The sequence below is a fragment of the Mangifera indica genome, chromosome 3 (assembly GCF_011075055.1).
Source record: "Mangifera indica cultivar Alphonso chromosome 3, CATAS_Mindica_2.1, whole genome shotgun sequence".
NCBI lineage: Eukaryota > Viridiplantae > Streptophyta > Magnoliopsida > Sapindales > Anacardiaceae > Mangifera > Mangifera indica.
This window is the reverse complement of record NC_058139.1, coordinates 6,418,598-6,430,639: the sequence shown is the minus strand read 5'-3', so window position 1 is coordinate 6,430,639 and position 12,042 is coordinate 6,418,598. Positions and strand designations below refer to the sequence as shown.

At 32.4% G+C, this 12,042-nt stretch overlaps 2 protein-coding genes across 2 annotated transcripts; one reads left to right on the top strand and one right to left on the bottom strand.

Annotated features, from left to right (window-relative positions):
- Positions 1-1,955: 1,955 nt before the first annotated feature.
- On the bottom strand, positions 1,956-3,633 carry LOC123212256 (leucine-rich repeat extensin-like protein 3). Its single transcript, XM_044631345.1, has 2 exons — positions 2,500-3,633; positions 1,956-2,427 (listed from the first exon to the last, which is right to left on the bottom strand). The coding sequence occupies exons 1-2, from the start codon at positions 3,587-3,589 to the stop codon at positions 2,237-2,239; spliced, it is 1,281 nt and encodes a 426-aa protein (XP_044487280.1). The 5' UTR covers positions 3,590-3,633; the 3' UTR covers positions 1,956-2,236.
- Positions 3,634-8,497: 4,864 nt separating this feature from the next.
- LOC123210782 (probable receptor-like protein kinase At1g80640) lies at positions 8,498-11,364 on the top strand. Its single transcript, XM_044629259.1, has 10 exons — positions 8,498-8,813; positions 9,134-9,304; positions 9,429-9,679; positions 9,760-9,892; positions 9,997-10,060; positions 10,149-10,245; positions 10,330-10,429; positions 10,504-10,622; positions 10,717-10,806; positions 10,903-11,364. Exons 1-10 carry the CDS (start codon positions 8,636-8,638, stop codon positions 11,026-11,028), a joined length of 1,329 nt encoding a protein of 442 aa, XP_044485194.1. The 5' UTR covers positions 8,498-8,635; the 3' UTR covers positions 11,029-11,364.
- The last annotated feature ends 678 nt before the right edge of the window (positions 11,365-12,042 follow it).

Genomic DNA, 12,042 nt, shown 5'->3' with positions numbered 1-12,042 from the left:
GTGCTATGTAGTGAAGAAATAACAAATTAACTTAACCATATGCAAATTTGTATTCAACAGATTATTTTGAGGAAAATTAATCAGATTAACATCAATTAACTTAAACTAAACATAATTAATAAACATTTTTAGCGTTAAACGTATATGAGCAATTTTTTACACTATGATGAAAATGCTTTTATATAAACAAACGTTATATTCATTTTCAACTTCAAAATTTTGCTTTCTCATCCTATGTACTCATACCTATTGTGCATCTCTATTCACTGAACTCAGGATCTGACGATTTTGCTTGTTTTCTAATGATGTAAATGACAAAAAAAAAAAGGTTAGTAAATCATCATTTATCATGTTTAATAGTTTATAGTGTAATAATTTAAACATTTGGGTGTAGATTAGGATGTTTTTCATTGCGATTTTTTTGATTTATTCTTTGTGTGAAATAGTTTAAATCCTTTATGATCTTGATAAAATTTAATAATGGATATGTTTCAAAATAATTGTAAAATCGAGTTTGAAAATAATATATTTAAGATAATTTGATTACCATGTAAGATTCATAATTACTATGAGAATCACGTGTGATGGTTTAGGTTGATAACAAGGGTGTATTTGCTATTTTTCAAACCACGTGAATCACGTGCGGTAAGGGTTTTGAGGAATTTTTAAGTATTCAAGAGTTAGGGCACGTGTGGTGGGGGTTTTTGATTATTTTTCACCACACGTATTTATTCAGTTTGTGTGATCTACGTAGTGGAGGTTTTTTTAATATTTTTCAATTAAGAGGTTTTTGAAATTTTCTAATTTTTGGGATTTTTCAGTATTTTTCATTGAAATACAAATTGATATTTTTTAATTAAGAGTTCTTTAATGGGTAGTTTTTAAATTATTAATTTTTTTATTTTTAAATAAAAGCAAACATTATTCAAATGAAGTAAGTTTACCCACCACTTGGTAAAATATCAATTTACTCTCACATGGTAAATTTTTAATTTACTTTTATATAATAAATATCAATTGACTCTTCATATAATTATAATTGTCAAATAACCTCAATATGGTGGGAGGGTGAAAATATGAAAAACTTCAAAACCTTTAGAGTGTGATTTTTTAATTTAAAAAAACCTAGAGATGTGCAAAAAAAAAAAAAAAGGGGTTTAAACTAAAAATGTAAAAAAAAAAAGGCATGATTAAAAAATGAATAATATTATGTAAACATATTATTGATACAAAATCTAAGTACATATATAACATATCATGATGTGATTGAATATTATTTTATCTTTAATTCAAAATGTACATAATTTATATACTAAAAGTGTGTACATAATTTTATTGTTTAAAGATTTAGTTCTTTGCCTTCCATTCTAGCTCCCATCATTATTTCTGTTCCAATTATCCTTTTACTTTGTTATTGAGATTGTATTATTTAAGTAAAAAGATTTAGCTTGCTATAGTTATTCATGTGTGAGCAAGTTCTGTATCACAAGAATCGATAGAACATGGCACCTTAGCATATTGAAGGATGTTGCATCCCTATTCCTAGAACTTTACTATAAATACGCTTCGGAAAAATTTACTATAAATACAAAAACAACCTGTTCACCATTAGATAACAGTAAATTAAAAGTTGAACTTTGCATGGTATAATAGAACTGGGGGAAAATGTGAGATGGTTGTTATTTAGGAAGATGATATTTGTTTCATCACAACTTGTCAAATTCTAGCTAATTTGTCCTAACTTGTCTTTTTCATACGAGGAAAGCTAATCCGTTAGTGTTGATTTCTTTACAGATGAGCGGACAGTGTAGTACTTGTGCTAATGTTTTCCATGAAATCTATTAAACTTGGCGCTTCAGAGTTTAGAGATACCTCGAGAAGAAGATAATTCTCTTCATGTTGACCTTGAAACGCCAACTCAATTAAATTATGCTTCCTGTTAAGCACTGGCTTCGTCTCAGAAACAAAAATCTTTATCATCAGCTATTAATTTGGAGAACTGTTCTTCATTCAGATGAGTACATTTCTGTCAGTAGACAGCCTGATTAACGAAAACCATAAGATGAATAATTTATAACAAAGAGCGAGGAAACGGAAAACATATCAACAGTACTAGCCAATCGTTCAGGTTATTTTGCTACATAAATATTAAGTACTTAGTAATAGTTACGACGAAACAGCTTCACTCCTTGGATGAAGGAGATCCTGTTTCATATAAAACGTCTGAGACCAGAGCCTAAGGATTCTCAGCAGCATCAGGAACTAAAGGAGGTGCCTGGAAGAAATCTGGTACACTCGGTGTTGATTCAAATGGGGGCGCAAAAGTATCCGGTAATTGTGGTGAGAATATTGGTAACTGACCATCAGGTGGAGAAGAAAACCAGGGGATTAGTGGTGGCGATTGTGCAAACTCATCAGGAGGAATATCTTGCACCGGCGGAGGTTGCAATTCAGAGAAAAACGGTGGTGATGGAGTAGCAAACTCATCAGGGGGAATATCTTGCACCGGCGGAGGTTGCAATTCAGAGAAAAACGGTGGTGATGGACTAGCAAACTCATCAGGAGGAATATCTTGCACCGGAGGAGGTTGCGATTCAGAGAAAAACGGTGGTGTTGGAGTGGTTTCGCCTGGGGCTTGCGGTGGAGGTGACAAAACCAATGGAACAAGTGGGGGAGGCGGTGAAAACTGCTCAGCTGGGGGTGAAAGGGTAAATGCTGGTGGTGGGTTTATATCTGGAGGTGATAGCCACGAGGAAACTGGCGCTGGTGGACTTTGAGGTGGAGGTGGTGTGAAAAAGAATGGCGTTACAAGAGGTGGAACATCCGGTGGAGGCGGTGTAAAAAAGGATGACATGAAAGGAGGTGGAACATCCGGTGGAGGCGGTGTAAAAAAGGATGACATGAAAGGAGGTGGAACATCCGGTGGAGGTGGTGTAAAAAAGGATGACATGAAAGGAGGTGGAGCAGCGGGTGGAGGCGGTGTAAAAAAGAAGGGCATGACAGGAGGTGGAACATAAGGTGGAGGCGGCGGGGAAGGAACCAATGGTGGCGGAGGTGGAAAGAAGAGTTCTGGTGGCGGCAGAAGTGGAGGGGAGAGTACTGGTGGCAGTGGAGGTGGAGGGGAGAGTATTGGTGGCAGTGGAGGTGGAGGGGAGAGTACTGGTGGCGGTCGAGGTGGAGGGAAGAGTACTGGTGGAGGGGGAGGTGGAGAGAAGAGTTCTGGTGGAGGCGGTAGCGGCGAACATAGTGGCGGTCCTTGAGGTGGTGGAGGTGATGAAATTAGAGGTGGTGGAAGGGGGCTTGGTAGAGGTGGTGAACGACGTCTCCTTGGAGCGGGGAGAAATGGATTTTCCGGAGAGGGTGAAGTTGGAAAAGGCCATTGCCCACACGTTTCAAAGAAGTACTCATATAGAGGGTCACAGTTAGCTGAATGTTGCCTTGTTCTTGTTTTTGTCCTTCTGGTACTGCTTCTTGATCTCTTTTTGTGTTTATTGTGGGGGTTTTTTCCGGCCTCCGTGGGGGTTTGAATTATCAGAAGCAGAACAAAGAAGAGTAGTATCACAATCACAATGTTGTTTGGTTTCTTCATTGTCTTACTTCATTACACGCTTGACAATTATTTTTAAATATCAGAAGCCAGCACAGTAAAAACACAAGTGATTAGTTGGGGATCTTGCATGATACACTTAATGACAAGCGTGGTCGATTGCATTGAAAGTCTTTTACTTGCTCATTAAATTCTTGACCATATTGTGAAAACCGAAATGGTTTTTTTTTATAATCAATTTTTTGAGAAAGATATATTATTATATAATTAAATAATTAAATATTAAAAATAAATTAATATCTAATCACATAATAATAAATTATTAATTATATACTTAATTTTAAAAAAATGATATATTTCTTAAATTTTTTTTCATTAACTTTGAAAACAAAAGGGCCTTTACTAAATTTCATCTAATTTTAAATCTTAAGTATAATTCAAATAAATCATATTAGCATTTCCTCAAAAACTTTCTTTCTTCTTCTATGCACCCAACCATCCTCTCAAACATCTTGAAATATTTCTTTCTTTTTTGCCCCTCGCTATTATCCCCACTATCACAAAATTAAATTAAAAAAATCACCCATCACAATCTTAAAATTGACAACCATTTAATCGGAATTGTAATATTTTATTTTAACCTAATTTTAAACACTAATTATACAAAAATAGTATGATATTATTCATAATTATAATGAGATGTTATAATTCAATTGAAATTATACTATTTTGATATTACAATATCTTCACATCATAGCTTCATCGTTGGTGTGCGCAAGATCGACATTTGATAAACTACCTATCTATGTTGGCAAAGATTGTCCGAGTAATATCAACCGCAAAAGGTAGACTATTCATGTCATCACATGTGACATTGAATCCAACATGGTTAGCTGCCAAAACTAGGCAAGTTTGATAGATGTTAAGAAATATGATTCCAGTAACAATCACTAGAACACGACAATGACTCGACGATGGTTGATAGTAGTGAAATTTAAAGTGATAGAGTAGATTTTATAATATTTTAACTTTAATAGAATAAATTTATGATCTATTAATCAATTCACAACTGTTAAATTAGATAAATTAAAATTTTGATTTTGATATATTATTAAAAGAGATTTAAATTCGTACCCTCTTATATATAAAACTCCATTTGTTATAATTTAAATTAGGTGTTGTTTTTTTAGCAAAATGCAAAGGAGCATCACCAGAGTAGTAGTAAATGTTTAGGTCTTGAGACCAGAGGCGAATCCGCAGCAATCAGCCAGTGCTGTGTTGCTTAGAGGCACCGCGTGAGCAGAGACAAGCGTTGACTGAGGCTCCAGCTAAAGGGTTACAAGCTCAAAATGCATGGATAAGTGGGTGGTTTGCGTCTGAATTTATTACACTCTCTCCGGTGCTGCCTAGTTCTACGTGCCGTCTTTGACAATGTCAACACAACAATTTTTAATGCTTTGCTTTGCTATAGATTAAAACTTGAAATTAAATTCTTCCCTGCTGCAATCGCATGCATGTCTACTGCTCTCTGTAATATTTATTTATATTTATTTCTTCCTTTCGTGGTGTTGTGCCGTGGCTACCTATCCGAGGCCTAATGTGTAATTCCCAAAATGAGTGAATCACATTTTCCCACCCAAGATTTGGTCTCAAAACGCTTTTTTTTTTACCCCTAATTAGCTTAAATAACATTTTTCCAACAAAAATCAAACATAAATAATAATTTCCAACCCAAAATAAAATTTGGTTAAGAAACAATATTATAGAAAATGAAATTACCGTTCTAACTTTATTATTTTATTTTTCAAAATGATCATATAATCTTAAATTAATGAAAATTAAAAATAATTATTTAAATATTCAAATTATATAAAAAAATTTTTATCTTATTCTGCTTTTACTCTTACCAATTTTCCCCTTTTTCTACGGGTAGATGTCTTTGTCGGATAATCATATATCACGGGATAAATTAATTCTTAAAAATATTGAGATTTTTTGAAAATTTTTAAGGGTTATTAAAAATTCAAAACAAATTTAATATAATAACAAGGTTAATATTAAACTTATAAATATTAGGCACAACTATTCATACCTTGCATAGTTGCGCCAACCCACAAATTCTTTACATTTTACAAAAATTTTAATTTACATTCAAAATTACTCTTGATAACTTAGCTTATAAACAGTTTGATTATCATAGTTCTAACTCAAATTCACGACTATACTTAGTAAACTAGTCTAGGTATCATATTTCTAACTTGAATTCACAATAATTATGAAAAATTGATGAAAGAATGAAATTAAAATTAGACTTATACATACAAAGAGAAAAAAATCTATCTCACAAATTAATAACATTTCAAACAAAATTATGACACAAATTCAACCGGAATGTTAAAAAAAAAAAAAAGAAGAAGAAGAAACCATGTAAACAAAAACTTACTTATTTGGATTCATATGAAATTTTAGTGAAATTTTGTTGAAAAAATCTTGATGGAAATGAGATGAGGGGTTTAGAGTTACATACTCTTAGAATGAAGGTATAATGGTATTATCTTATTTTCTTGGCTTTGTATATATATATATATATATGTATAATCTCTCGAGTTTTAGTTAAAACTGTATAAAACTCCATAATTTGACTTGTTTAATTAATATAAACAATTAACAAATGTTATGCATGACATGTTTGGCCCAAACTAGCCCATTGTTTTAGCAAATGACAACATGTGGTCATATCCAATATATTTGGGCCACATTCAGGTGACCCAACCTCACATAGATTTTCAAGGGCTGAGGTTCAATTCAAAGTAAATAAAAATGGGCCTCTTGTCCAATTTGTTCTTAATCCAATTTCAGTGTTTATTTTGTAAAAAATTGACTCAAGGGTTTACCATGCAATTAAATATTTAGCTTAAGTAAATTATAGGGGATATTAATTACAATAAAACTATGTGTACCCACTTTGGATACACAAATATATACATATTTATATGTGTCATCATGTGATTGAATAATTTTGAATTAAGAATAAAACAATAACCAATCATATGATGACACATATGAGTGTGTATACATTTGTGTATCCAAAGTGTGTACACATAGTAGTGCTCTATTAATTAAAGGCCAAAGGACTTATTCCACACCCCCAACCACCCCCGCTCCTCTCCCCCCAAAGTATGTTGATTTTTCAAGTTTTCTTTTGTTAATTTTGAAAATCCTATTTACCCACCTATAAAAAGTTAAAATTAATTGATTCTGTTAGTTATATAATTTTCTCTCCTAAACCTTAAAAACTAACAATTTCTCCCCAACTCAAGTTTTCAAAAATAACATTTAATAACAAGTAATTATATATATATATATATATATAATTACTTTTTTTTTTTATTATACATATATAACTTAAAACATAAAATATCTAAAATACATTCAGGTTTTGTCTCACCCAGCGAAGACTCATCCAATCAAATGTAAACTTATTTAATCAAGATATAAAACTCACTTACTCATTTAGTCAAGATTGAGATATGAGATGAAATAAGATAAAAATGTGAAATTTTTCTTTGACTTTGACGGTGGGAAGGTTGGCCAGCCGGCTAAGCATCCAATCAACAAATTTATTTTTAAAAAATTGATTAGCCGGATGGTTGGCCAGTAAACTAAGCACCCAAACAATCAATTTTTTTAAAAAACTGGTTGGCCGATTGATCGACTAACCCCTAATCGTAGAATTTTCTTTTTTTTAAAATAATTAAATTAAAAAGAAACTATATTTGTATAATGAGAAAAAAATTTGATTATATATGTATAAAAAAAAGAGATTATTTTAATTAATATCCCAAATTATAGGATACAATAAAATATATGAGACTCATAGGGAGATATCGGAGTACATGGCTCAATGAATCAATGTTCCTTCCATTATTGGTCTTCAAATGAACACTCGACAGAATATTTTATTATCATTTCTTATCTTAATTCAATTATTATTGGCTTAAAATATTTTCTCCCATAGGGAGGTGAAATAAATATAATTATCAATATGATGTCCCAATGATTCCAACTCAAATTCCAAGTAAACAAGATAATTTATAAAATAAAGTAATTTTCTGATTTCATTTTTATGCCATGCTAGTTTCATATGTATTTTTTTTTAAAAATAATATAAATAACACATGAAAAATAAGATAAAATATGAATAACAACTTCTATATTCTAAGAACTTTTGAATGACAATTCAATATTTTAAATTAAGAAGATTTAGTTCAAAATATGCACCCAGTTATTCAATGGTTTCTGAAATGTGCTTCAAAAAAGACCATATTATTCAGCATATATTTTTTAATTTATATAAGAAATATTTTTTTTTTGGGAATTCCATACAACTATTTTTTAATATTACATTCATGAAAACTTTGGTACTTTATTATATCTACTCTATTATTCATAAATGGGAAAAAAGTTCACATGAGAATTGTGATAAAGTCACAAGTCCAGCTGATTTTTAATTTTAGCCATTAATGTTTTTTCTTAATGAAAATCACATTTTTTAATGTGTTGACAGTCAAACTTGTGGTTGTGTTTATTTCAGCCAACCTGTTTCATACCAAACATTTTGATTAGATGTTGAAGGGTCAGACATCATTTTTTGAAAGGAAAATGCTATCACAATCTCATAATTAGCATCCATTAAAATATTAAATTGAAGATTTGATTCATTACCCGTCACTGTACATTTCCATACAAGGAATGCCACAACAATGGATCAATCATTAATGGATAATAAAAATTAATTACTGTAATAATATGCAATGCCCAGAGCCATGAATGAATAAAAACTGTAGTGTTCATTTTTGGATTACTAACCGCCACATGATTTCAAGTTCACTTGCTCTTATAAAAGAAAGTGTTTCTTTCTTTTTTTTTTTTCAAAATTTTCCTGCAACACTATTTTGTTTTGTCCCCTTCTACATTGATTCTGTGCAAAGAGATTTAAAGTTACGGGAACAAACCAAAGTTTAGTCAAGGAAATAAAAAAGAAGTTTCACTCATTACTTTGCTTTTTTTTTTTCTTTCCTCAAAAGAATGGAAATGAAGGTTCTTGTAATGATTTTCCCCATGTGGGTTTGTTGTATTTCTTTGTTCTCATTTGTACTTGCCGCCAAACCAGAGACAAATGTTTCCAACGTTTGTAATTCTTCTTTTGTTGTTGTGAAGGAACCCATTTCTCGGTTTTCTGCAAAAATGGAAGCCCAATCTCCAGGTATGTCAACAATGACCCCTGTTCATTACTTTGAGTGCAAAATGGTTGATTTTGAGTGTGCTTTGTGTTTGGTTGATCAGATTATGCAGAGAGGAATCACACTAGAAAAACAATTTACTGATTACACTCTAGCTTCTGGGAAAATTTTCATGCTTTGAAACATGAACTTTATTTTAACTTTGAGTTTTTCTGTACATGGTGTAATAGATTTTTAACTGTAGAAATTTGGAATTAATTTTGTAAATAAAGACAAATATATGATTTTGTCAGTTTCTTTTCGTAATTTGATATGACTGCTGAGGTTATTTGTGTTTGTGCAGGAAATTCTGGGGTTAGAATAATGCACCATCAAGATTTGAGCAAGAAGATACTTATAGCACTTATTGCTGCATCCACTCTTCTTGGTGTTCTATTACTTTTCTTCTCATGCTTTTGGATCTATAGATCGAAAAAGGTGAAGAATTCCAACGGAAAAACCAAACAGAATTTTGGTATCCTTCTGTTTCATGAAATTGCATTTGCTTTTGTTCTTGTGTTAGTTGTCTAGATCAATTTCCCATCTGTTAATATTCATGTTATGTTGATCTTTTCTTCTATACCTATTACAATATGTAGATTCTGGCAGAGGGCTTTCAAATAGCCCAATTATGGAACAGGTTAATTCTTTAAGGAAGACTGGCAAGAAGGATTCAGTTGGTGTCATTGAGTATCACTATTTAGAAGTTGCCACAAACAATTTCCAGGAAAACAATGTCCTGGGGGAGGGAGGTCATGGGCGTGTCTATAAAGCTCGTTTCAATGATAAATTCCTTGCTGCAGTGAAAAGAATAGATGATAGAGGGAAGGATGCTGAAAGAGAATTTGAGGTAATTTTTCTTTTTTCTTAGTTTGATTAGTATATCAATTTTCTGTAAATTCATGCTAGTTCTAATGGTTTTTCCTGCAGAATGAACTGAACTGGTTAACTCAAATCCAGCATCAGAATATTATTTCTCTTTTAGGTTACTGCATCCATAACGAAACAAGGTTTCTTATATATGAAATGATGCAAAATGGCTCTCTGGAGACCCAATTGCATGGTATAAACTTCTCTTTAATATTTAAGTAACTAGGCATAGATGATGGAGGATTCTATATTCTAAAATATTTGTTTTATTTATTTATTTTTGGATTAACATCACAGGACCTACTCATGGAGCTGACCTAACATGGCATATACGGATGAAAATTGCTGTTGATGTAGCGCGGTAGTGCCTGGCTGGCTTCATTATTTACCTTAATTTCCATTAGTTTCTTGTTTTTAATGTTGGTTTCTATTATTGTACGGAATGCTAGAGGTCTGGAATATCTTCATGAGCACTGCAACCCTCCGGTGGTCCACAGAGATCTGAAATCGGCTAACATTCTTCTTGATTCCAACTTTAATGCTAAGGTAAATATTATATAAGAAATGTTTGTATGGTATTTTACAATGTTGATTAGAATGTTTCCCATTCTAAGTTTATGTTTCTCCCAGCTTTCAGATTTTGGCCTTGCAGTGACTGGTGGAACCCAAAACAAGAATGTAAAGATTTCTGGAACGCTGGGCTATGTCGCTCCTGAGTACCTTTTAGAGGGTAAGCCAATGCTGCATAAACTGAAACATGAGTAATTCCAGGAAAAGAGACTAACATGATTATTACTATTTCAGGTAAACTAACTGATAAGAGTGATGTATATGCCTTTGGAGTTGTATTGCTTGAGCTTTTGATGGGGAGAAGGCCGGTAGAGAAGATGTCACCGAGTCAATGCCAATCGATAGTCACATGGGTATTTTTCTTTCAATCACAGAGCAACTGCACTAGAGAAGTCTCAATTAGGATTGTTGCAGTTTTACAACTTAACTGAAAACCAATTTTCACAGGCCATTCCTCAGCTCACTGACAGGTCAAAGCTTCCCAGCCTTGTGGATCCTGTAATTAGAGACACAATGGATTTAAAGCACTTATATCAAGTAAATATTGCTGAAACACTATTATTAGAAAATTTTATGTACCCTACCTAACCTTGCTTCACTTACACATTTGAGTTTCTAACTTTGGATGAGCAGGTTGCTGCTGTGGCAGTGCTATGTATACAATCTGAACCAAGTTACCGGCCATTGATAACAGATATTTTGCACTCGTTCATTCCTATTGTACCTACTAAGCTTGGAGGGTCACTAAGAGTTGTCTAGGCATCGTAGAGAATTTGCATATCGAATCAGCCTGCAGAACATTCTCTAGTGCTGCAAAATGTTTGAAGTACATTACACAGTTCTTGTTTTGTTGGTTCCTGATCATTCTTTTCCAGACAAAAGTTGCCTTCAAGGATCATACACAAGGGAAGATTATAGTTGTTAGAAATTCAGTTTCTCATTGTTGCAGCCGTAAATTATATGTGATTTGGTTGTAGAACTTGCGATGTAGCTTCTTTGGTTTAGATTATTGAAATTGAAATGTACTTCTGGATGAAAATGAAGAATTGTGATTTTTGAATTAGAAGAAGACAGGTAGATAGCATTGCAACGCAAGGTTTCCAAAGTTGTTGAAATATGAATGTCTTACATTCCTGATCTTAAACATCTAGAGGATTTTCTTAAGCTTTTAGATATACAAGATATGGCTATCGACCTTATGGAGTGAAATGCAACTATTATGGCTATCGACCTTGTGGAGTGCATTAACACCTTTCAAAAGTTATTGGCAAACTCCTTGAGTCATTACTGGGAAATCCACATTAACAATATATCCTGCCATCATATTTTGTTTTTCACTCCTCCATGTGCCAAGGGTTTCACCAAGAAAGTGAACTATCTATAGGTTGACTTCCTATCAGTCACTTATCCAACCTAGTGTGCATTTCTAATTGCTTCAAATATTAATCTTGCACTTCTTTTTGAAGGGTAGAATGGAGGTTAAGATTGATTTTGACAACAAAAAATTAAGAACTTATTGATATCTCACTGTTTCTAATACAATTTCCAAATATGTTGAATGTTACAACAAAAGATTAATTACAAAAATAAAAATATATAACATAAAACTAAAAAATAAAGAGATTAGAAAAACAATCGTATCGATTTATAGTGATTCATCTATACATCTAGTTCTCTAAGTATTTTTTCTTGGAATAGTTTACTAAATTTTGGATGTCAATTTACAATCAGACTTTCTATTATTTTACAAATAACTTCCAAAATGCTATTAAA